We start from the raw sequence: 27,653 nt of genomic DNA on the forward strand, positions 1-27,653 counted from the left end.
ATTGTAGATAGGAAGTTAGTAATGATGTAATTTTTTTCATGTAGTACTATCATATCCTGTACACCTCTTGAGGGTACATGGCAGGAATTTGATGATGATGATTAATGCCAATTTATTTTTTTTATTTACTGTTTACCAATTAAATGATTAATTACTGCTACAAACACTACTTCATATTAAAAATTCATAACATGCAAACAAAAGTATTTAAATATTTTTTGTGTAGTGTCATGCAGCTTGTGTCTGTGCATATGTATGTTTTCTTGATGATGATGACCTCAATACAGAGGCTGAAACATCAAGTGTTATTTTCATAAGTATAAGTAAAATAATTACTCTAAATAGTGTTTTTGTCTCCATAAATTCTTCACAATGAACAATTAATCACATAAGGCTGTTATAATATCTAGTATATTAGACAATATATAACTATATTTGATTATATAGAGAAACCTGTGGAGAATTCGTGACTAAATTTAACACACGTGAACCACAGTAGTAAGTTTTTTATTACATAAATATTTCGTCCTAGGTATCTTAGGACATCATCAGTATAGTAGAACAATACTAGGAATGACACAAAGGATAGGGCGCATACGTACAATGGAATCCAAATTGCGTGCAGTGGAACTTTGTGGCTTGAACTAATTTAATCTAACTTAAATTAGATTAAATTCAAATAAATAAATTAAATTAAATTAAAATTAAATTACAATCAAGTTAGTTTTAACAATTTTGTATGACAATTTCTCATACTTTAGGGATGGAAAGAACATCACTGCGGTTTAGATTTGGTCTGTGAAGTACGGTTTCAGCAGTTTCTTTATATAAGTGTTCATATTTATATGAAGATCTGTGTAGGAGTTTTGTCTTTTCCCAGTGGATCTTGTGGTTTGGGTTTTCAACTCCGTGTTGAGCGAGGCCCGATTTTTGCAGTTTGATGAGGCAGATGTGGTCTTGATGTTCCGAAATGCATTTAAAAACTGATCTGCCTGTCTGTCCATAATAGGAGAGTTTACAGGAGTATGGAATTGTATACACCAGGTAGTAGCATAGGTGAAAGTATGCCTTTGGGCGAAGGTAACAAGTTGTGGATCTGGTTGATGGGTTTGTAGGTGGCAGCAAGATTGTATTCCTTCATAATTTTTGAGTGTGTCATCGTCTCTCTCTCTCTTCACCAATATCCCCCATAAAGAAACTGTAGACCTGTTAAATCAAAATGTCACTGTTAAATCAAAATGAGATACAACACATCAAAATTATCAAAATGGGACAGTATAGACCACATGTTACAATTGAGCTATGAGAAAACTTTCCAGTTAAACAAGGTGAACCAAATTAAAAAATTGGAAGAACTGTAGAAGAAAAAATACCATTCTTATAACAACCTCCCAGATGACAATGTTATCTTCAACATGTTGGATCACGGCCTTACCAAACAAGAATCCGACATCCTAAAGAAAGGTTTCAACTTCCATCACCCCTAATTTCATTCCAAAAATGGACTTCATTTGTGGAATTGAAAAAGGCCTCCATCCTCTCCCAGAAGCTGCAGCTAACGATATTAGATTCCAGACCACGATTATTCTTGCAACAGCAAAACAACTCGAACAGAACAACACTCCATACGAAAGGCCATTCGTAACTTACAAAACAACAAAGAGATAATCATTACTAAAGCTGACAAGGGGAATTCCACAGTCATTCTAAACTCAAAAGACTTTCACTAAGATAAACAATCTCCTGTCGGACAGTTCTACGTATAAAATACTAAAGAAAAATCCTATCGAAACAAACCTGCTGATCAGAAATATAACTGGTTGGCCTGAGGAATTAAAAAGAAAACTCAAATCCACATATCCCATAACTACTCGCCTTTATGGTGCACCCAAAGTGCCTAAGGAGGGTGTTCCACTGAATCCGATTGTAGATGGCAGATCCTCCCTCTACATAAGTATTGGCTAAACACCTTGCGAATTGACTAAAAGGAAAAATTAGACAAACAGAGTCCTATATTAAGAACCCTGAACAATTTGTAGAGAAACTGAAGTACATCAAGATATCACAAATGGACATAATGGCCAGCCTGGATGTAGTATCTTTATTTGTGAATATTCCAGTGGAATATTCACATTATTAAAGATCTCTTCCCTACAGACATTACACAGTTGTTCAATCACTGCCTTAAATCAAATTTCTTCAAAGTAAACAACACAGTTTACCAACAATTGGAAGGCATAGCAATGGGTAGCCCACTGTCACCACCTTGTGCAGACTTATTCATGGAAAAGTTAGAAAATGAAATTTTTACCAAAATTACACCTAAACCATCGATATGGTGGAGACACGTTGATGATATTTTCATCGTTTGGAATGAAAACATGGAAAACCTACAGGTGTTTTCTTTTTAGAGTGAATAAACTCTCTTCACAACAAGATTAAATTTACTCTAGAAGCTGAAAAAAACAGACAACTTCCCTTCCTAGACATACTGGTGAAAAGGCAGGAGAATAATTTTAAACTTTCTATATACAGAAAACCTACAGATACTGGACATTATTTACATTATTCTTCCAACCATCATAGATCACAAAAACATAGCATCATTCACATGTTACGGAACAGAGCCAAAATGTTTATTTCAGATGAAGAAAAGGTACAACCAGAACTCTCTCAAATTGCTATAACACTATCTCAGAATGGTTTTCCATAAAGACAACCTCCAACTACAAGGAACAGTCACCAAGTACGCTTCAACAGTAGTCATCCCTTATGTAGATTCAGTCTCCTTAAGATTAGCAATAATGTTAAAATCTCATAACATCAGAGTGGTATTTAAGCCAACCACTACCATCAGACAAGTATTAAGATCTCCAAAAGGCAGTGGACCATTTTTCAAATATCCAGGTGTTTACAGAATTCCATGTACGTGCGGCCTTTCATATATTGGGCAAACTTCAAGAAGCCTGGAAATCAGACAGAAGGAGCATGTTGGGGATGTCAATCAGAACAGGACAGTCTCCTTAGACTGTCCTGTTGTGATTAACATCATGGTTGGAAGTTTGCAACTTCCAACCATGCAATTGACTGGGAAAATAGCTCTATGCAATATTTGGATCAAGAGGAAACAGATGGAATTGAAAAGGGTTCTAAAATGAAGAAGCAGAAAGGGAAATGGCCCCAGTCCAGCATGGAGAGATCACATCGAGTGAGTGTGGTATCAGTGGAACTAGCTGTAGATCCAGAAATGAGCTGTTGTGTTTGTATACCAATGCTAGAAGTATAAGAAACAAGGCGGATGAAATGGTTGCACTAATTGGGTCTGTTCACCCAAAGATTGTCGGAATAAGTGAGACATGGTTAGATGAGGACGACATCCTGACAGGAATAGAGATGGAAGGGTATGATATGTTTCGTGAGGATAGAAGAAGTAAAAAGGGAGGGGGAGTGCTATTGATGATAGAGAAAGAATTATGTCCATACAAGGTAGAGATGCAAGAGGGAAATAGGGCCAGTGGTTTTGAGGCAGTATGGAGTGAGATAGAGGTGAATGGAATCAAATACTTGGTGGGATGTTGTTATAGACCTGGTAATGTGGATAGTGGTGATAATGAAATGTATAGTCAAATTAGCCAAGCAAATAAGAAAAGGGTGATCATTATGGGTGATTTTAATTATGGCAATATAGACTGGAATGAAGAGATAGCAACTGAAAGTAAAAAAAAATGAGTTTCTTCAGTTTTTGAGGGATAACTACCTCAGACAGTATGTAACAGAGGGCACATGAGGATTAATCGTCTTGTATTTGGTCATCTCATCAGAGGATGTAATTATAAATGAGGTGTCAAATCATCCACCAATTGGTGAAAGTGACCATGAGGTGATTACCTGGGTGGTTGCCAGCAGTGCAAGGATCCCTTTGAGAAAAGGGTATATGTGGAACTACAAGGGGGGGGGGGGGGTATGAAGAGCTCAGGAGACAGCTTTCGGGTGTAGCATGGAATGAGGAGTTAGATGGAAAAGAGATCAATGCAGCTTGGGGGATTTTCAAAACTATCTAGCAGATGCAATGTCTAAATGTATTTCAAGGGTGAGAAGGTTAAATAAAGTAGGTGTGAGATGGATGAATAAAGAAATTAAGCATGCGATACACAGAAAAAGGGCATTGTGGAGGCAGCATAAGAGAAGTGGAAGTAACCAATTTCATGATGTCTACAAAGACCAGGCAAGGAGGGTGACTTGGTTGGTGAGAGCAGCTAAAGAGAGGTATGAACAGCAGTTAGATAATGAAGCCAAAAAGAATCCTAGGGAGTTCTTTCGATATGTAGACAGCAAAAGAAAGAATGATTATGGAAGGATGACATTGATTGGAGGAAATGGTATAAAGACAGCTGTTGCAGAATGTGTGGTGGAGATACTTAATGAGCAGTTCATAAAGATCTTTCAATCTTGTGAATGTGACTTCATGGAGAGATTGAGAGCAGTTGATTATGGGGAGAAGAGACTGACTGTAAGTGAGCAAGAGGTGTTTGGGGAGTTGAGTAAACTAGATGTAAATAAGGCTGTGGGACTTGATAATATATCACCACGTATTCCGAAGGAATGTGCCAGAGAGTTGACACCTGCCTTGACATATTTTTTTAATACGAGTCTTGCACTTGGTCAAGTTCCTAAAGAGTGGAAGAAGGGCAAGATTGTGCCACTTCATAAAGGAGGTGATCGAACTCAAGCATCAAACTATAGGCCTATCTCTGTGTCAGGTTAAGATGTTGTGTGTTGTGTGTTGTGTTGTGGTTAAGATGTTGGAGAAGCTTGTGAGAACTAGGATCCAGAGTTGGGTTGACAACAATGGTATAATCTTTAATGGACAGCATGGATTTGCTAAAGGGAGGTCATGTTTTAGTAATGTACTTACTTATTACAATAAAGTGACTGCTTCCTTGGCCTACTTGGATTTCACAAAAGCTTTTGATAGAGTACCTCATAATAAGTTGACAGTCAAACTAGAGCAGATGGGGTTGGATATTAGATTAGTGCATAGGATTGGAGACTGGCTATCTGATAGGTATCAACAAGTTGTGTATGGGGGTGCGATAACCAGGAAAAGGAAAGTCACTAGTGGAGTGCCTCAGGGGTCTGTTTTAGGGCCATTACTATTTAACTTGTATATTAATGATACTGGCGAAGATCTGGAAGGAGATATTCAGTTGTTTGCAGATGATGCAAAGTTGGGACAAACCATAAAGAGTAGTGAAGATGTTGTGGCCTTGCAAGAAGACTTGAATAAATTGAGTGATTGGGCAAGCATATGGGGATGTGAGTTCAATGTTGCAAAATGTAAGGTTTTAAAATTTGGAAAACATAGATGGGATGCAGAATTTATGCTTGGTGAGAATATATTGTTGGAGGTAATGGAAATAAGAGATCTGGGGGTGATAGTGGATGAGGATCTAAAATTTAGGGGACACATGGCCAAAATTGTGAAGACAACACAAAGACTTCTGGGAATGATGCAGAGGACACTGACTTGTAGAAGTAGGGAGATTCTTGTTCCATTGTATAAGGCTTTGATTAGGCCACACATGGACTATTGTGCCCAGATTTGGTCACCTGGTTTTCAGAAGGATGAAGAGATGTTGGAAAGGGTCCAAAGGCGACTGACTAAGGTAGTTTCTGACCTCTGGAATGTTGAGTATGAGGAAGGATTGAGAAGATGTAATTTGCAGAGTCTGGGGGAGAGAAGGAAGAGGGGAGATATGATAGAGACCTACAAGTTGGTAAGGGGTTGTTATAAGATCAATGGTGGAGAAGTTCTACAGAGAATAGTGGGAGATCAGGGGAGAACCAGAGGTCATCCCTGGAAACTGTATAAAGAGGGTGTGAGTAGGGGAGTTAGAGGCAGTTTTTTTACGTGCAGAGTTGTGAATGATTGGAATGCTTGCCTGAGATTGTGGTGTCTGCAAGGAGTTTGAGTGTGTTTAAGACACGGTATGATGAGATGTGTGTGTGTGATAAAAGGACCTCCCAGATGAGTCTTTGACTCCATGAGGTCTTGGGTAATAATAATAATAATAATAATTACGGTTACAGAATTTTCAAGGAAGCAGCAGTGGTATTAAGAATGGGTAAAAATCTCAACAGAAATCAGGGTGCCATACTGAAAGATATATGGAAAAACTTAATCAAATCACTCCTTACTCAGTTTAACGGAACTACAATACGCGAAAAATCATGTAACACGTGTGCATACAACACATATCCATGATACTGACTGAAGCTTCTCAACACATGCACGCATTGTCACACATAGTTTCAAACTTAACTGCCTAACAGTTAGCAACGTTTCTGTATTCTCTCATATTTTTTTGTGTGTACCGTTCAGCCTTGACAAAGCTAGACAGTCACTAGCGAAACTAGTAGGCAGGATTATATTAATAAAGTACCGATGGTCTCATAACCACAAAAAAAGTCTCATTTTTAATTAATTTATTTCAATTTAATCTAATTTAAGTTCGGGGTGCAATGCGCCACTGCACACAATTTGGATTCCATTGTACGTACGCACCCTATCCTTTGTGTCATTGCTAGTACTGTTCTACTCTACTAATGATGTCCTAAGATAACTAGGAAGAAATATTTACATAATAAAAAACCTACTACTGTGGTTCATGTGTGTTTAATTTAGTTATATAACTATATTGTCTGAAGGAATACACCAGAAAATTATGATGATAGTGACAATGTTAAATTTAAAATTAACCAGTTGTGGCACGAACATAAGCACTGCAACACTGCAGCACACCCCAAAGAAAAAATGAAAAAATTAAATTTTGTATGTGTTTATAAATAATAACAATGCTTACAACATTATATAAATACAATACAACATGTTAAAGGTTACAGCTTATATTTCGACATTGATTGAATAGTTAATAATTGGAATTGTTCTATTAAACGCTTTAGATTACGAAACAAATGCACTGCGATCTAACGCCAATATTCGTTTTTGCTTGTCACGTTACGTCATTCCCACACTGCTGAAACGACAGTATATCTTTAGTATGCTTACGGACCTTATTTCTGTGAGATATGAAACTACATTACTGGTGCGTGGTGAACTATTTTTTATAAATCATTTTATTTTTATTATATTTACGGCTATTTTGCCTGATGAGGTGTTCGTGGTGAACTATTTCTTCTAAATCTTATTTTATTTTGTTAAAATAACATATAATTATTTATTTATTATAGATACAAGGCTGAATTATGACGAGTGTCACTGTTGAAAATATGAAAAGAATTATATTTTTTCAATTACCGTTGCACGAAACAAATGCACTGCGATCTAACGCCGATATTCTTTTGGGCTTGTCATTGCTATTGATACGAAACTTTTATTATTGGTGTTTGTTCATGGTGAGGATGAAATATTTTTAATAAAGCAATTTTTAATATGAAAATTTATTTATTAATAAATTCGTTACTGATTAAAAAAAAGTGTTTTTTTCCCCATATATGCAGCCTCCCCACTTAAAATTTTCACCGGCAGCCACTGCAATTAATATTATTTAGAAATCTGATGTAATATCTATTAAAATCATATGCAACACGTTATCATGTATAACTTGGGGAATATTACTGCAAAGATGAAATTTACAAATCTTTGCATCTACTTAACTGTCAATTTTGCTCTAATTATAAAAGTAAGTTACAAAAGATTAAATTCCAAAATAAAAGCAAGTTAACTCACCTCAGGCAAGTGGATTTTTGATCCTGTTCACACATACGCTCATCTTTTACAAAAGCACTCAAAAATGTCCTTACCTTAGGTGGTGGAAGTAGACGATCAGAATCAATTTCAGTTGTTAATTCCAAAAATTCTTGAAAATCAGCCAAAAGAAGTTCTCTAAAGATATGAGATCTTCTGAATAACTCATTAATAACAAGTACTACACTGTATCTTATTTCTGCATGTTCTTTGCTCAACTGTGTCATCAGAAGATGGTATGATTGTCTTACATATTCATCTGATACCCTAATAAAAGAAAGAATTCACTTGTGATACCAACAAATTATGATCCAGGAGGATTTTATATATCAATCAAATTAGATTGAAATTGAAAAAATTAAAAATTAAAAATAATTTTTTTTTAATTTCCATAAATACAGATAAAAGAAATATGGAAATAAATCATTTAGAAATTATTCATTTTTATGATTAATTTTTTATTTACAGAGAGTAGTTAAAATTGTTTAATTTGAGATCTTTTAATTTATGAATTTAAATATCAAAATACTGTAACTAAAGCAGCTCAAAACATCCACAAAGCAAATGGCCAGAATGATGTGAAAAGGGCATTTCAGTTCAAAAAAGTTTAAATTTGGTAACATCCAGAATGGTGTGAAAAGAGCATTACACATAACTGGTTCAAAAAGTTCAAGAGCACAAATTTGGTCACCTTCATTTCTGGGTGATCGAGAGATGGTGGAGAGGATTCAGAGATGAATGACCAAACTCATGACAGTTCTGAGGACAGATTGAAGGTGTGCTGGTTGCAGAGTTTAGCTGACAAGCAAGGAAAGGCAGTATGATACTAAAGGGATTCTATAAGACTGACATAAAAGAATTTTTCAATACATGTGTAGTAAGGGGGAAAACAAGCATCACACCTGGAACCTGTCTAAGAGTGTGTGGTTAGCAAGAGTGTGCAGACTAGGTTCTTTACTTGGAGAGTGTGAGTGGAATGGATTGCCAGAGGTAGTTATGAGCACCCCAATGGTGAACAGGCTTAAGGAGATGTATGACAGCTTTCATGTTAATGGATAGTGTGGGTCTCCCACAATGAGTGTTTTGACTATATGGAGTACCCATATAAATTATAATTATTATTATGGGTATCTCCATGGAGTCAGTAGAATTATCACGGGAGACCCAAACTAGAAAAACAATATCTGTCATATCTCTTCTTGAATTCATTTACAGACGAAGAGCCCACAACTAAGTCAAGCAATGAATTCCACTCATTCACCACCCTCCAGGCAAAAAACCTTGTTCTGATACCCTTGTTAACCACACTCCTCTTAAATTTCCAGGGATGACCTCTTGTTCTTCCAAGAACAAGAGGTCACCATCACACAGCTGAAACATTTCCCCTGCATCAATCCTATAAAAAATTTTCAGTAATTTAAATGTTTCTATCATATTCCCTCTTCTCTGCCTATCAACCAACCTCTGCAATCCACAAACTTTCAATCTATCAATGTAGGGAGCATTTTTTACATCACTCACCAACTTAATCACTCTTCTCTGAACCCTCTCCACAGCCTCCTCATCTCCAAGGAATCCAGGTGACCAGACCTGAGCACAGTAATCCAAATGTGGAAGTATCAATGCTTTATAAAGGGGAATAATAACCTCTTTATCTCTGGATGTCAGTGTGTTCTTCAACAACCAAGTAATCCTATGTGCAATCTTGGACACCTTAGCAATGTGTCCTCCGAATTTCATCTTCCTATCTACCAACACCCCTAAGTCCCTAGCCTCATCAATCTCTTGGAGTACTGTTTCATCAATGTAGTACACAGCTGGTAATCTTTTAATCCCAAAATGCATGACTTTACGCTTTTCCACATTGAACTGACATCCACTACCTTTTGCCCATTCTACCAGCTTATTTAAATCATCCTGCAAACTTTCAACATCAGCTTGATTTATTACTGCGCTACCCAACTTTGCATCATCAGCAAACAACTGATTATCTCCCTGTAAGCCATTTCCTATATCATTTATATACAAATTAAACAACAATGGCCTGAGCACAGAGCCCTGAGGCACACCATTGGTCACCTGCCTCATCCTGGACTCAGCTCCTCCACCCTCTGGTATCTCTCCCTGAGCTATTCTCCTACCCATATCACCAATTTAGTATCCATTCCCATCTGCTCCAATTTGCATAACAGTGTTCCATGGGGTATCCTGTCAAAAGCCTTAGCAAAATCCAGAAGTACCACTGTGTAGCCAGTGTCCAACTCAGATATCATTCTATTGTGAAAAGTTAATAGATTGCTAAGGCAGGATCTACCTTTAAAAAAACCATGTTGGCCTCTACAGAGTATCATATCCTGATCCACCTATTCTTGAATTTTGTCTTTAACCAACTTTTCCAATACTTTTACCACTACTCCTGAGATGGTGATTGTTCTGTAATTAACTACTGCAGGTTTAGAGCCACCCTTATGCAAAGGAACCACTTTGCCTAACTTCCACTCCCTAGGGACCATACCAGAGTTCAAACTTAAATTAAATATCCAAGTAAGAGGGGGTTGACAATTCATTTGCACATTCACACAACACCCGAGCTAATCTAAGCCTACAGCAGTGTTTGCATTTAAATTTTGCAATATATTAAATACCTCTGATTTCTTAGCTTCAATTCTCACATTAGTTATTACTACAGGTACAGAGATATCCTCACTTGGGTGATAGACTTTTGAAAAGTGATCACTCAGTAACTCGACTATTACATCTGATTTTGTCACCTCAATACCATCAGCACCCACTAAAGTTATTCTTCCTTTTACTTGCCACATAGCGGAAGAACTTTTGGGATTACCCTTGATCTCTTTGGCTAAGGTCTTCTCATAATCTGATTTAGCTTTTCTTACTATGCTGGTAACCTTCCTAGCTTGAGCCTTGTACTGTTCATGGGTGTACTGATCGCCTTTCTCCTTGTAAATTCTCCATAGCATTTTCTTTTTTTGCAGATCAAGCTTGATACTACTGCTCATCCATCTAACACCTGCCTTGTTTGACTTCCTGACCATGGGGACACAATCTGATATTGCTTTCCTCAGATACCTGCTGATTTTATCCCATGCACTGCTAACATCTTTCTCCTGCAATATGTTCTGCCATGGGATGGCTGCAAGCTCACTCCGAAACTTGTTATAATTGCCTAACCTGTAATTCCATATATACCCCTTCTTAACAGAAAAATCCACAGATTTTGCAACCTCCCAAGTCAATACCACATGATTGCTTTCACCAACTGGAGGTAACGAGGACACCTTACTTATGCATATATCCTCTGAAAAAATAACCAGGTCCAACACTCTTACACCACGTGTCCTTTCAGTTATGTGCTGTTTCAAGTAATTATCTCGTAGAAGATGTATGAACTCCATTTCCTTTTTGCTACGTGATATTTCCTCCTTCCAATTGACATCACCATAATTAAAATCCCCCATAATAATCACTAAACCTGCACTCATTGCACTAATTTGCTGATGCATGAATTCAATATCTTCCCCTGTACTCCCTGGCCTACAGCAGCATCCAACTGTATATTTGATTGCATTGGTCACTATTTTGCACCAGACCGCCTCAAATGAACTCTCATTCACATGTCTATCATCTTGATATACAACTTTCTTTGGCTGCAACACATCAGCTATCATCAACAGTACTCCTCTGCCTGTTCTATCTTCTCTATCCTCCCTGAAAATACTGTACCCATCACATTCAATTCCAGTGACCACATCTACTGACAGCCAAGTTTCACTAATGCCTACAACTTTTGGTGAGATTGCACTGACTAATGCCAAAAATTCTTCTCTCTTATTTCGAATGCTTCTTGCATTGGTATACAAAAATTGCAGATTCCCTCTCGATCTTGTACCAGCTTTAGAACTGATATACAAGTCACTAATTTCAGTAGTCCCATGCTGATTTTTATCCCCTCTCTTCTGCAATTTATTCTGTGAATAAAGATCAATAAATATACCATCAGTGCTAAAGTTTCTCTCTCTTACACTCAACCTTTTCAATATTAATTTCCCTGCCCAATTACTTCAACTTGTTCAGAAAACAGTAACTTCTTCAATCGCTTATGTCCCTCCATGTTCAGATGCAGCCCATCTCTAACATACAACCGTCTTTTTCCTTCAAACACACTCCAAACATCAACAAATTCCTGACCTCTTTTTTTTTGCACATTCTTGCAATCATATCATTCATTATCATTGCTCGTCTACTTAACACATAATTGTCAAAACGAGGCAGCACACACACACTATCCTCCCATTGACACTTTTCCTCTTCACAATATCTAACAATGTTCTTAAATCTTTTCCTACCCGATTTATACCACCACTCAGGTCATTTGTACCCACCATAACTATCATCTTGTCTGCTTCATGCCCTCTCTTTATTGCTAAAGCCACTCTTTCTATTGTCCCACCAGCCAAGCACTCCTCATGCATACCACTCTCCATACCCTTAATCATAGAATCAACATATATCTTACCACTCTTAACTTCATTCAAGTCCACACAAGTGTCACTCATGGACTCATTTTCTATGCTATTCAGCAAGACTCTCCCAGTTTCATTACTCAACACTCTTTTACTCCCCCCCCCACTCTCATGACATCTCATTTCTTCTAAGCGTCTTGTGGTTTTATTTTGTTGACTCCCAATCACTCCCATACTATTTATTACTGCATCATTCACCAAAGACTCACCCATACGTAATTCTGTTCTAGTTACTTCAGCTAAAGTAATCTCTATAGTCCTAATTTCTCTGTTTAACACATTAAACTCAGTTTTAACTTCCAGTATCTCCTTACTGAGCACTTCCAAATTCATGCAGAAGATGAACGTCATTTTTCATTTTCATGAACTCCCGCCGAAGTTCTTCCGCTACGGTCCCAATATCAGCTTCCATTCCTAAATGCTCCAGCCTATCCCGACACTTCTCACATACATCAACATTTTAGTTCTTCTCATTTAGCCAGACCGACCACAGTTCCTTCACATTCTTCGGCGCATACATGTAGCAGTTTCCACAACACATCCATTGCGAAAAATCTAATGCTGAGCCAGCCTTTCGTGTAGAAGTCCTGTGCACCGCCGACGTACGTTTCTTGTTGGATGCCATCTTTACACGTTGAAGTAGTGAAACAAATGGCAGCGAAAACACAATATATACAACACAGTTCCAAACAATAACACCACTGAAGGACACTTGTATCTAACCAATGCACAACTGCAGCATAATTTGAGACAAAAAAAAAGCTACATTGTATTTAAATTTAAAAACACGTTTTCTAGCCTAACTAAACACGACCGCCACATTCACCAAGTACACTCTTGTACACTCTTATTTATAATAATAATAATAATAAATTATTATTATTATAAATAATAATAATAATAATTTCACTGTTTCAAAAAGTTCAAGGCTGGTAACATCACTTTCAATGACTAACATCATTCCAGTTAGCCAATCTGAATTAATCCAGAGATACTGTATTAACACCCCTACAAGCAGAGGTGGATAAATAGTGAGACTGAATTGCACTTATCACCATCATCATCAAATTCCTGCCATGTACCCTCAAGGGGTGTACAGGATATGATAGAACTACATGAAAAATTTACATCATTACTAACTTCCTATCTACAATTTTCCTCCAAATCAGTCTGTTACTTGCCAAGACACCAACATTATAAGATCTTATATTTCTATTGTCTAAGGCACTTTGTACCATATCACTCCACCTATATCTTGGTCTTCCTCTGGGTCGTTTTCCAGTCAACTTGGCAGAGAACACTTGTTTTGCTAATCTTTCCCCTCCCATTCTGTTTAAGTGACCACACCACCTGAGATCAGCTCTGCTAAGGCATTCCTAGATGCTGACAACGTCAAGTTCTTTCTTAATATCCTCGTTTTTAATATGATATTGCCATTGATGCCATCTGTTCATGCCTCTACTTAGCCATTTCTGGACGAATATCGTCTACTCCTGCTGCCTTTCCACATTTTAAGCCTTTGATGGCTTTTTCTATTTTAAGTATGGATATGCATTCCTGACTGTATGTATGTTGAGTGTTTTTTACCACTGTGCTATCACTGCTTGTTTCATTTAGCAATTTTTTTAAATAATTCCTCTATACTTCAAAGATATCTTTTTCTCCTGTTTTCATATCACCTTTATCATCTCTAACTCCTTTTACAGCACTCTTTACTCCATTTTTAAGCTTTTTCAACAACCTCCAGAATATTTTGCCACCATCTTGATATTTATTTTCTATGTTCTTACCAAAGTCCTCCCATGACTTTTGTTTAGCTAGTTTTACACAGTGTTCAGCTTTCACATTTGTCTCTGTATTCTCTAAGAGCACAAGCTGACTTATTTGCCAGGAATTTTTGACGTTTGTTCTTTTCCTTCACTGCCTCTTTAACTTCTTGTGTCCACCATGGAGTTCTGATTTTTCTATCCTTGCAGACAACTTCACCACATGCTCCTCTGGCTGAATCAATCAGGGTTTTCTTCAAGGCTTGCCACTGAATCCCCAAGGTTTGGTTCCTGTTCTCAAACTCTTTCATTTTTTCTTCAATAATCTTTGTCTATTTTAGTCTACATTTCACATCCAAGAGCTTCTCAACTTTTATTCGCTTTAAAACTTTCTTACATGTTATTCTTTTCAATATGAAATTCAATTTTATCCTGCTCAAGACTAAATAGTGATCACTTCCAATTTCAAATCCTCTGTACACTCTGGTGTCCTGTACCAGGGAGAAAGCATCACTATCAACAATAAGATAGTCAATGAGACTTTTTTTTATATACCTTGCCTCTTCTCTCCATGTGAATTTGTGCACATTTTTATGTTGGAACATAGTGTTAGTAATAACCAGTCCATGTCCTGAGCAGAAATCAAACAGGTCTCTCTTCTTTGGTGCATCAATCTGAAAATTGGTAAATATAGCAGCACATCACAACATCCTGTCTTGTGACTTCCTTTTTATCTCTTCATAACTCTTTGCACCAGTTAGCATCATTATGTTATTTATATATGAAATTCTTGGTCTGCCTCGTGGCCTCTTTCCTTCTACAGTCTCCTCCATTATTTCTGTAATCAGTCCCCCATGCCTCAAATGGTGTCCAATTAGGCTTTTTCTTCTCTTATTGATGTGTTTCATTAACGACCACTCTTCATGATGTTGCGACCGTATATCTCTGATATTGATACATCGAGGCAATTTATTTAACTTTATCCTTTCTTATTTCAGTCGCTATATCAAATTCTATCGCATGTACCTCTTTGTTAAGTAGGTTGCGCCATTTTCATATGATCTTCCTTAATATCAAATTTAACGTTAAGTCTTGCTTCTCTTATACCTTTTCTAACATAATTTAACTCTTAAGGGCCACCAGAAATTACCCGTTCCCTGAATTCCATGAGTTATCCTGGTCACTCAGGCAAATTTATTTTTATCTGTGCCAGCCTGGGCCTCAAGGTTAGAGAAAACTCAGCCTTTAGGATAATCATAGAATATCAGGTGCCACTAACAATGAAAATTAAATTCTTAGAAACTTGGGTTCTCTGGCTATTTTTATCTTATTTGCAGTCGTGCCCTACTACTTTCTATTGGGGTATTCCCACGCGTGCGCGCGCGCACACACACACGCACACACACATGCACGCACACAGGTTTGAAATTTTATGAAGGGTCAGAGTCAGTCATCATGATCAGAAACACATGCAAGTAAGAAATCAATACATTTATTAAACTCATTAAATAATGCCATACAAGTTAAAATGGTTATCAAATCTAATGTTAAAATTCTACCATTCATTCACTCTCAAAAACAATTATGCATTGACTTCAAAGTATTAAGAAATTCATTAACTCAACATATAATACGTTCATAATTACAGCTCAATCGGACAATAAGGCAATTTAACACATTTTATAACTTCTCTCAGATTAATTACAACCGAATCTTTATCAAACTGAAATTTCTTAAAGTTCATTTCAAAAGCATAGTCATTTACATAGATCTTAGTTCTTCACTCTTTCTTTCATTACAAATCTTAAGTTGCATTCTCTTAACACTGTTAGTCAATTCTCAAAAGGGACTAGAACAAGTGAGAGAACTTATCTATTCTTTATCAGTTTCTTCCGTCCTTCCTTCCTTCTTTGTTTCGATTCTGGTTGCATCGATTTTATCGCCACGTGGGTTATATGTGCTCGCCTGGGCTGGGTGCTATCCCTCTGCTACGGTTTTACGTCGATGATCTTCTCATAGCGGCCTGCAGTTAATCTTGCCAAAATCTACTGCGGTGTCATTGCTGGATCCTATCGTAAGTCAGCCCTCAAAAATGAGAGCTGAACTACGATGAATTCTTGGAGCACACACGAAGAGAAATGCAGGAACAAGAAAAAACGGGGGTCATTTGCTTCCGTGTTGCGGGTTTTATTCGCTCTCCTAATGCGCCACCTTTCCGAGTTTGAATTTCTCATATCGTCTCAGCCATTAGTCTCCGGCTGGGTGACTTCACCGATCAACATACGGGACTTCTTGTTTCCTTCTTAGATGTAATGCCCGCGGATGCTTATGCTGCTCTTATAGTATTAAGGCGATCTTTGCCCTATGTTGCTGAATAATACGCATTCTTTCATTTACGATATTTCACTAATAATTTCTCTCTTATTTTGCCCCTTTTTGCTGACTTACATTCATGCTAGACATTTAGATACATTAATTTAAATTCACAAAATTCACAGTTTATTACACAAGATGTTGTTACAAAAAAAAAAACATATTTACATTGCGCTAAAAGATAAGTATGCATATATATTTTTTTGTTAATTGTTAGATTCTGGAATGGTGACGTCATGTAAAACTTGAAGTCTCCTATTTCAGATCTAACAATGAACTATATTCAGAACTTCATTACTTTTCTTTTATGTCCAACTAATTTTCATCATCTTTCTCCAGCACCACATTTCAAATGCCTCCAACTTTTTCATGTCTTGTTTTGTTAGAGTCCAGGCCTCACAACCATATAATGCAATGCTCCATATGTATGTTTTCACTAGCCTTTTTTTGAGCTGGATGCTAAGTCCTTTACTTGTAAAAATGATTCTTCTGTTATAGAATGCTTTGTTTGGCTAGGATTATTCGTGCTTTAATATCTGATTGGTTTCTTCCATCTTCTGTGTCCAAGATATTTAAAAGAGGATACCTGTTGTAGTAGGTTATTTATTTATTTCCAGGTTTATTTTCATTGGATTTGCTTTACTTGTAATTAATAATTTTGTTTTCTTATAATTAATTTTTAGGCTGTACTGTGTGAAGATTTCTTCTATCTTTGTTAGGGTGGCTTTCAGTTTGTTTTCGTTATCAGCTAAAACTGCTATATCATCCACAAACTGTAGCCAGTTAATATCAATTCCATTTATCTTAGTTCCGGTTTCTATCAGTTCTTTCAGTTTATTTATTGCATCTTCAATGTACAGATTAAACAATATGGGTGAAAGAGAGCACCCCCTGTCTTACACCTCTACGTATTTTTGCTATTGCGGTTTTTGTTGTATTGCTGGCTGCTTCTATTAAGGCTTCTTGATGCTTGTAAAGATTAAATATGAGCCTTCTATCTCTCCAATCTACCTTTATTGTTTTTAGGAGGTGAAACATTTGATTCCAGTCAATACTATCGAAGGCTTTCTCCAAGTCAAGAAAGACTATCAGAGTATTTTGATTCTTCTCCAATCTTCTTTCAATAACTGTTCTTAGAGCTAGGATTGCTTCTCTTGTCCCCTGCTGTTTCCTGAATCCAAACTGGTTATTGCTAACATATTCTTCAACCTTCTTTGTTAGTCTTTTTTGTATAATTTTGAGTAGTATTTTCAAAGCATGTGATATTAAGCTTATTGTTCGATGATTTTCACACTTGTTTGCATTATTTACTTTAGGAATGGGTATGACAGAGCATTGTGTAAAATCTTTGGGGATGATCCCTGTTTCATAAATATCCTTTATGATCTTGAAAAGGTATGACTTAGTTATGTTTCCTGAGTATTTTATGAATTCTGAGGGGATGTTATCAGTGCCTGGTGCCTTGTTGGCTGACAATTCATTTAGTGCCCATTCAAATTCATCTTTTAATATAGTTGGACCAATTTCTTCCATATCAAGTCTTGTTTCATCTTCTATAGCCTTGGAATCTAGATCTTTTCCACTATATAGATCTTCTAAGTACTCCTTCCATCTTTCCAAAATTTCTTCCTTATCTATAAGTATGTTCCCCTGTTTATTTTTGATAATTGTACTTTGTGTCTTGTTTTGCTGGCTTATTCCTTTTATAATGTTATAAGCTTTATCGATTCTTCCAGTCTTTGTTAGATCTTCTATTTCTTTACATTTCTCTGTAAACCATTGTTCTTTTGCTTCTTTACACTTTCTATTTATCATATTTTTTATATGTTTATATTTGTCTTTGCTTTCTTCCTTTAGGGAGAATGTCCTGGGTGATCCATGGTTTTTTTATTTGCTTCTTCCTTAATCCTATGCAGTCATTGGCAGCCTTGATGAGTGTGTCCTTCAAATGAGTCCATTTTTCCTCTATCTTTTTCTTTACCCTCTCTCCAGTTTAATACTTTCATCAGTTTGCTGTTTATAGTTTCTATGGTTTTCCTCGGTTTTCAGGTTACTTACGTTCCATTTGGGCCTTTTCCTTGGTTGTGACAACTTTTTAAATTTCAGATTACATTTCAATAAAACCAAATTGTGGTCACTATCAACATCAGCTCCCAGGTAACTTTTGCATGATTTTACTTGATTTTTAAATCCATTTCTTGTCATAACATAATCTATTTGGTACCTCCCTATATCCCCTGGCATTTTCCAAGTATACCTTCTTCTTTTTGGCACCTCATACCAGGTATTATTAACGATCAGATTGAATTGGTGGCAGAACTCAAAAAGTCTATTTCCTCTTTCATTTTGGCATCCAAATCCATACTTTCCCACCTCTCTACCATCTTTGCCTTCACCAATGACTGCATTCCAATCTCCCCATGACAATAAGATGATCTTCCTTCTTGGTCAGTTTGATTAGATTCTCAATATCTACATATACTCTCTCAACTTCATCATTACTGTGGTCGCTAGTAGGCATGTAAGCTTGTATTATTATAATATTTGTTGGTTTTGCTTCTAGTTTTACCATTATCAATCTGCTACTACATTTTACTGAGTTGATTACTCTTCTACCCCATTCCTTATTGAGAACCACCGTGACTCCATTTTTTGCTGTCTCATCACCTGAATAAATGATTCTGTAATCACCACTCCAAAAGTCTCCAGTTCCAGTCCATCTCATTTCACTAATTCCCAATATGGCTATTTTTAAGCTATCCATTTCTCTCTTCAAATTTTCCAATTTGTAGGAGGATTCTCACATTCCATGTCCCAATGAATGCACAAGGATTTCGCTGGTTTACAACCTGGGAAGCCTTGCTTCTTCCCTTGCCGTGCACAAGTATTGAGCCATTGTGCGCTTTACTATCTTTTAGAATGTCTAAAGACATTCTAAAACAATGACAGAGGGAAAAATCCAACAGGTACTTGCCATTATTATTAGCTTTGCTCTTTTCTCCATATTTTCCAAAAATATTTTTGTATGTCTGACAATCATTTCCTACTCTGCTATTTAGATCCCCATCAAGGATCAACTTTTCCTTTTTCATTGTGTCAGTTGCTTTCTCTAAAGCCTCAAAAAATTCCTCCACTTCTACCTTAGTAGAACCTTCTGTGGGACCATAGTCACAAATAAGTCTTATTGTCCAGTTCCCAATTCTCATATTTGTCCACATCACTCTACTTGAGACTGCCTGCCATTCAAGATTAGCCTCGTATTTAGTGTTGAATACTGTGGCTACTCCTTCTTTTCCTTGATTGTCATTGCCTGAATATAACATTTTGTATTTATTGCTCAGAAAGATCTCACCAGTTTTTGTCTTTTTTGTTTCAGTCACCCCTATTATGTTGATCTGGTACTTATCTAATTCCTCAGCTAGCTCCATTTCTTTGCCATTCAGGCTTCTTATGTGAATAGTACTGATTTTTAACTCTGGTGATGTTGGGTTGGGGTGTGTTTTCAGATTTGTTCCAGTAGCTGACTTTTCACTGTTCGTCCTGGTTCCCTGGCAAAAACAAAGTTGCCTTGTTTAACCAGGTGACACCCCAGCCGGCATGAAATTTTGTCATGTTGAACCATCATTTTGTATTTTGGTTTCAACCAGTAAGAATACAATTTGGTTGGCTAAATCCCAAATTGCCAGCCCATCCTTGTTCTTTCAGTATTCAGGTAGATACCCAACAGGGTACACCACGAGGAGGTGAGGATTGGACATTAGGTCAGAAGCCCTGTTCAGTTCTCCGCATTCCTTTAAAGGCTATGTGGAGGTCTCCTCTCCGTTATACAGTTTTGACCCTTAATTGCACTTCTTATCCATGTTATTCAACAAGTGTTACAGAATCATATCCAGATTTAGCTGGATGTCTATAGACATCCTGGCCAGTTGGGGGATTGAGCTACTGAAGTCAATATGGTTCAATGTTCTTACAATGCTAGCTAAACTCAGTATACCAAGGAAAGATGTGCAATGTCATCTTCACTAGTCCTTCATCTTCACTAGAATGGCATAATCAAGGGCATTTATGTAAATTCTACCATGAAAGTAACCTGAAGTATCTTAGCATTAAAGAAGCCATGGGTAGGTGAGCTAAGGTTAAATCAACTCTGGAAATCCTATTTTAGTGACCAAATTCAGGGTGTGAAGTAGATTTCAGAGGGAAGACTGTCAGAGGTTCACCAGGTGGTGGTTTGCTGGCAGGCTTGTGAAAGAAAGATTATTGATGAGAGCATGTAGCCAGTCAGAGAAGCAAAAACTAGATGGCAGGATTATGAGTGCAAGATATCAGAAATGTTGTGAGATAAAGGAAAAAGGAAGACAAGACAGGGATGCAGGGTTGGCTTCAATGGGATCAACAGAGTCAAACTGAATTATGAGAAAAGGAATTGTGGGAAGGAAAGGTGGGGGGGGGGAGTTGCTGTGCTTATACACTAAAGCAAGAATAGATCGGTAGTTGGAAGTGTAAGAAGGAAGGTGTTAGTGGCAAATGAGTCAAAGGTGCATGATTGAAGTGGAATGTAATGTAGTGGTGTATGGGAATGCTAGAACCTCTGGTAGCTCAGTCAGTATAGCCCTTCAGTTGGAAAGACATGGGTTCAATTGAACCCTGATCAGATTAAAAAATCTTTATCTAGTCGCTTTCAACTAAAGGTGAGTTAGTCAGTCTCATACAGAGGTAGAGGGTTTTTCACCTGGCGACTCAAGTTTCTCATTCCTCAGAACAGGCAAACCAGTCCCGTGAACACGCACAGATACAGCCATGAATACCTATAACAATGTGGAACAGATATTCCTCACCACATTCCATGAGTCACATCATGGTAATCAACCTCCTGGACAGAGATGACGCATGATGATGATGCTATGGTGAAAGATATGAAAATAGAGCAGGAGTCAAAAGTATGTCTGAGAAGAGCAATGATAGGAAGAGTGACTGATGCTGTGGCGAGGAGATGACTGCACCGGTTGGAACAAATGAATTGCGAGGAGTGTGAATGAGGTAGTGTTTGATTAGAAAGTGATGCTACAAACAGTGAAATGAAAGAGTATGAATGGAATAATTGTGTATTGCCAAGGTATGATAGTAGAGAACTGAGAAGAGCAATGATCACAAATGATATAATAGTTAGAATGTGCAAGTGCAAGAAGAGAGAAGCTGAGTTTGTTGATGTATGGGATAAATTTGATGATAAAAAAGGAGTACAAGAGTAAGAGTGCACAGTTTGTAGCTTTGGTACAGATAGTCAGTCCACAAATCATTTGTGTCAGTGAGACATGGTTAACAGAGTATGATGTACTCATGGGAATAGGATTTTATGATACTAGCATTTTTTTGAAAAGATAACAGTAAGAGGAGGGATACTGGTGATTTCAAGACAGTTATGTCTTCTCAACGTAGAACTTGGAGAGCAATAATGATAATAATTGCTTTCAGGCCATTTAGTGCGAGGTTGAGGTTAGCACAAATTTTAGATATTTAGTGGGATGTTGCTACAGGACAAGGAATGCAGAGGGAGATGACCCTGAAATGTTCAGACATAAGAACTGATGAGTGACTGCTGGATGATAATAACGGGCGATTTTAACTATGCAAGTATTGAAAGGAAGTAAGAAATATGTGTGAGTAAGCAGATCGAATTTCTTTAACTACTTATGGAGTTATCTCATGCAGCCTGTAGCTGAAGGAATGTGAGACTTGAGTTTTAGATTTAATAATATCAACTCATATAGATGAGAGGAGAAGAGTGATCGTGTGGTTTTGATGAGGGGAATGGCTAGCTAGGTACAAGTTTCATGGAACAAAGAAGATGTGTGCAATTAAAAAGCAGAGGATTATGATAAATTAAGCAAACACTAGTGATGTGCAGTGGCTCAAGCTGAAGAAGAGAGAAATGATTATTATTATTATTATACGGGCACTTCCATAGAGTTCGAAGACTCAATCTATCACGCTTCTCCTTGAATTCATTAACAGACAAAGCACAGACAACTGACTTTGGCAACCCATTCCACTCATTCACAACTCTCCAAGTAAAAAATCTAGTCCTCACATCTACTAACCACATCATTATTCAACTTCCAGGGATGAACCCTTGTTTTGGTCCCTCAAGCCAAGTGCTGAAACATTTCCCCTGCATCTATGCTACAAAACCCTTTAAGCAACTTAAATATTTCTATCATATCCTCTCTTTTTCTTGTATCAACCAACTTCTGCAATCCACACACACACCTCTGAATCCTTTCCACTGCTTGTACTTCCCGAAGAAACTCAGGGGAACAGACTTGAGGACAGTAATCCAGATGTGAGCATATCAAGGCTTAATAAAGAGGAATAACCACTTCCTTGAGTCTTATTTGTTAATGTGTTCTTAAATACCAAATAATCTTATACAACCTTAGCAACTTTAACAATGTCCTCTAAACCTTTAAGTCTCTGTCTACCATCATCCCTAAATCTCTAGCTTCATCTATTTCCTGGAGTACAATGCCATCAATGTGATTCACAGCTTGTAATCTAGTTGTTATTAAGGGATAACTATCTGTGACAGCATGTAATGGAAAATACTAGGGGGTCAGAGAGTGCTTGACCTAGTAATTACATCTGAGGATTTGGCTGTAACAAACATGACCACATTGCCACCAATCGGTGGGAGTGATCATAGGGTCGTGACTTGGGAGGTGGCTAAAGGTGTAGAATTTTCAATTAAGACAGGGTACATGTGGAATTATCGGGCTGGAAAGTATGACAAGCTTAGGAGTTTGATTGGTTCAGTGCCATGGCATGTACAACTGGAAGGACTTCAAGTTGATAGTGCATGGGAGGTAGTTAAGAAGTGCTTGCATGAAGTAATGGCTGACTGTATACCTAGAGTCCGAATAATAAATCAAGTAGGGGTTAAAAGGATGAATAACACCATTAAGCTTGAGCTGCAAAAAAAGAAACAACTATGGAGGGAATTTAAGGAGAAAGGTGACCGGCAGGCACATGAACGGTATAAAGCGCAGGCTAGAAGGGTGACGAGTGTGGTAAGAAAAGCAAAAAAGGATTACGAAAGAACATTGGCCATGCGGGCTAAAGAGAATCCTAAACAGTTTTTTAGATATGTAGCAAGTAAAAGGAAAAATGTACATGGCAGAATGATTTTAAAGAATGCTGATGGCAGGGAGGTAACTGAATCAGTTGAGATAGCTGAGTTACTGAATGAGCACTTTGCAAGAATATATCATCCAGGTGGTTACATTGCAGAAACGAATAAACCAGTAGATTATACGGGAATTGTGGTGAATGAAGTGGAGGTGAGTAGTCTATTGCATAACCTCAATGTCAATACATCTGTGGGGTTGGATAGTATACCAGCTCGTGTAGTACGAGAAGCAGCTAATGAATTGTCAGTAAACTTGACCATTTTATTTAATTTGAATCTCGGGTCTGGGTTAGTCCCGAGCGGGTGGAAGGAGGGGAAAATAGTTCCACTGCATAAAGGTGGTTCCAAGACTGCTGTTGTAAATTACCGACCGATTAGCATATCAGGAATCATTGTCAAGGTCTTAGAGAAATTAGTCAAGAAAAGAATACAGGATTGGATAGATGAAAATGGGATATTGTATGGGGGACAACATGGTTTTGTGAAGGGTAGATCATGCCTCAGTAACTTGCTCACGATTTATAACACAGTGACAGCTGAACCAGATAGGGGTAATGGGTTTACAGTGATACTACTGGACCTTGCCAAGGCCTTTGACAGGATACCACATGGAACCCTAATCAGTAAACTGGAGCAGATGGGGATAGATATAGGGTTGGTAAGATGGATAGGAGGGTGGTTGAAGGAGAGATACCAGAGAGTGGTTGAAGGAGAGATACCAGAGAGTGGTTTATTCAGGAGTGGAGTCAAAAAGACGTCTTGTGACTAGTGGAGTGCCGTAGGGCTCTGTTCTTGGACCACTGCTTTTCAATTTGTTCATCAATGATATTGGAAAGGATTTGAGAGGAAGTGTTCACTTGTTTGCTGATGATGCAAAGTTGGGTAGAGCAATTGTGAGTGCACAGGATGTCAAAATTTTACAGGATGATTTGGATAGTTTGGAGGACTGGGCTAGGAAAAATGGATGTCAGTTTAATGTGGCAAAGTGTAAGGTTATGCACTTTGGGATGAAAAGAATAGCAGCAGTATATCGCATAGGTGGAACCGTACTCCAGGAGATTGATGAGGCCAGGGATTTGGGAGTGCTGGTGGATAGGGAGTTGAAGTTTAGGGGGCACATTGCAAAAGGAACTAAAACAGCTCACCAAATCACTTGGCTTATGAAAAATACTTTAACATGCAGAGAGAAGCAAGTTGTTGTTCCTCTGTATCGAGCCTTGATAAGACCCCATCTGGACTTCTGTGCCCAGTTATGGGCACCAGGGTTTCTTTGTGATGGGGAGGAAGTGGAGAGGGCCAGAGACGAGTGACCAAGATGATAGCAGGTCTGTGGAATGAACCTTATGAGAATAGGTTGAGGATTTGTGGGTTGCAGAAATTGGACGATAGGCGAAGGAGGGGTGATATGATTGAGACATTCAAATTACTGAAGGGTTTTTATAAGACTGATCCAGAAGATATTTTTGAAAATATGACTGGTGGTGGAATAAGCTTCCAGAATCTGTTGTGGGTGCTACGACTGTGAATGAGTTCAAGGCAAGATATGATAGATACTGTGTGAATGTTGAATAGTTGTTCCAGACATGATGTTAGGGCCTCCCTCGATGAGTCTGTCGACTCCTTGGAGTTTCCCGGAACAATAATAATAATAATAATAATAATAATAATAAAGCTCTCTCTAGACACCTAACACCAAAACCATTTAGATGTAGTCCATCAGCCTTGTACAGAATCTTCTTTCCATGAAACAGAGGCCACAGATCCACAAATTCTACATCCTTCCTTTTGCACAATCTATGTATGGACTCATTGGCTATCAATGTCATCCACCTCAGTTCGCTTCTATCATAGCATGGCAGGAGACGTACAATCTTTACCTCTCGATCTTCAATTTTGCCTCTTCTAACAACTCCTTTTCATCCTCCCTCATTTAATATTTCTCATATCAGTTATGCATGGTATCTAGTCAAGAATCAATTACTTATGACAATGTCAGATTGTTTTCCTAAGATTTGGAGAATAAATAAAGTAGGAGTGACGTGAATGAATCATGGAATAATGCAAGAACATCTGAGGAAGAGAATGTTAAGAAGGAGATATGAAGAATAAGATATCCCTGAACAGCATGAAAAGTATAAGGCACAGGCTAGGAAGGTGGCAAGTGTAGTAAGAAAAGGGAAATTGGAATATGAAAAGAAATTGGCCAAAGCAGTGAAGCAATACTATAGAAAATTCTATGGTTATATTGCTAGTAGAAGGGTGGGTAAATGTGGAATAAGTTTAGCTGCTGGAGATGAAACACGAGTGACAGCTTATTAAGTCGCATCATATTACGTAAACCTAAGATATTAATAAGGCTGTAAGAGTGGATGGGGTATCTTCATGTACTGTGTATTATGGTAATGTGCAAGAGAGCTGGCAGTGCCCTTTACTTAGTTGTTCAATGGAAGTCTAGCAACAGGAACAGTCCCAGAAGAGTGGAACAAAGGAAAAATAGTGCCACTGCATAAGTCAGAATCTAAACCATTGGTGTCAAACTATAGACCAATGTGTATCGAGTGTAGTGGTGAAGATGTCAAAGAGCCTGGTTAGAGACAATACAAACCTGGATTGATGAGATTGGAAATCTTTCGAGAGAGAGCAGCATGGGTTTCTGAGTGGTCATGGTTTATTAAACACGATAAGTAACATCTGTTATAAATGTAACCAAGGTGACTAGCACATATATTCCATATATCCACGTATGGACAGGAGAGATGCTTTTTACAGTGATTTATTTGGATTTCATTGAAGCATCTGACTGAATACTGCATGATAAACTATTGTTGAAATTGAGGCAGGATGGGGACAAATAATTATTTGGGATAGTACTAATTGGAGCCAGAAAGTTGTGTATGGAGGTGCACTGTCCCAAATAAGGAAGGTGATGAGTAGGGTGCCACAGGGTTCTGTTCTGGGGGCTACTGTTGTTTAACTTGTTATATCAGTTACATGCTTCACTGAAGGGAGATAGATATTCAGTTGTTTGCTGATGATTAATTAGAAAGAGCAATGTCAGGAAATTTTGATGTGTTGTTCTTAAAAGCAGATTTGAATAGGTTGGTGCTTTGGGCTGAAGAAAAGGGATATCATTTTAATGTTGCTAAGTGTAAAGTTAGGCACTTTAGCCAGAGAAGATAGAATGAGGTTTAACACAATGGAGGAGCTTTGCTCCAGAAGGTGGAAGAAGCAAGGGATCTGGAGATCTTGGTGGATAGGGAGCTGACATTCAGGGTTCATCATCATAAAAGTTGTATGGGTTACCCAAAAAAAAACTGCTCTTATTATGTGAAGAATGCTGACATGTATGGATAAAGAGGTGACAGTTCCAGTGTATAAAGTGCAAATTAGGCCTCATTTGGATTTCTGTGCACTGATCTGGCTATACTGGCATAAGGAAATGCTGGGGAGAGTGAAGAAGCAAATAATTAAGACATCTCAGTCTGGAATATTGAGTATGAGGATAGATTAGAGGAATGTGGTTTTCAGATCATGGCAGGTAGGAGGAGGGGCGATATGAATGAACCATATACATTGGTGAGAGGTGCCCATCAAATAGATTCAGGGGAATTATTGCATAGTATAATAGATGATGCAAGAATGAGAAGTCATCCCTGAAAATTATACCAGGGATATAGTGGATATATCCCTGGTATATATCCACTATAACCAGGGATATATAGTGAGTGCTCCAACAGTGAATGTATTCAAGTCACGGTATGATAATTATTCTAGTCTATGAGTTGTGTGACCTCCTGCAATGAGTCTTCAGACTCCATGGAGGTTTGGAAGTAATACTATTCATCTACCACCCCTCAAGACATACAGAAAACATCCATGTGAACAGTGTGATTCTAACCCACAGCCTGCTGGGTGGAAAGAAGGCACGATAACCACTTGATCAACCTGGCTGGCTTGAAATGTTCTGTGTGAACTGACTCCACAACAAACTCAGCAATACATCAATATCTACAGAG

The 27,653-nt window shown here is 37.7% G+C and overlaps 1 protein-coding gene across 1 annotated transcript in view; it reads right to left on the minus strand.

The window, feature by feature from the left end:
* Positions 1-27,653, minus strand: part of LOC150108782 (UV-stimulated scaffold protein A-like) — a 223,168-nt gene that overhangs the window by 136,094 nt on the left and 59,421 nt on the right. The window contains exon 3 of the mRNA XM_090414211.1: positions 7,825-8,035. Within this exon, the coding sequence (XP_090270337.1) occupies positions 7,825-8,035 (211 nt within the window). The remainder of the gene's footprint in view (positions 1-7,824; positions 8,036-27,653) is intronic.

This window comes from Typopeltis vanoorti, chromosome 2, assembly GCF_054136105.1.
Source record: "Typopeltis vanoorti isolate ZY-2024b chromosome 2, IOZ_Tvanoo_1.0, whole genome shotgun sequence".
Taxonomy (NCBI): domain Eukaryota; kingdom Metazoa; phylum Arthropoda; class Arachnida; order Uropygi; family Thelyphonidae; genus Typopeltis; species Typopeltis vanoorti.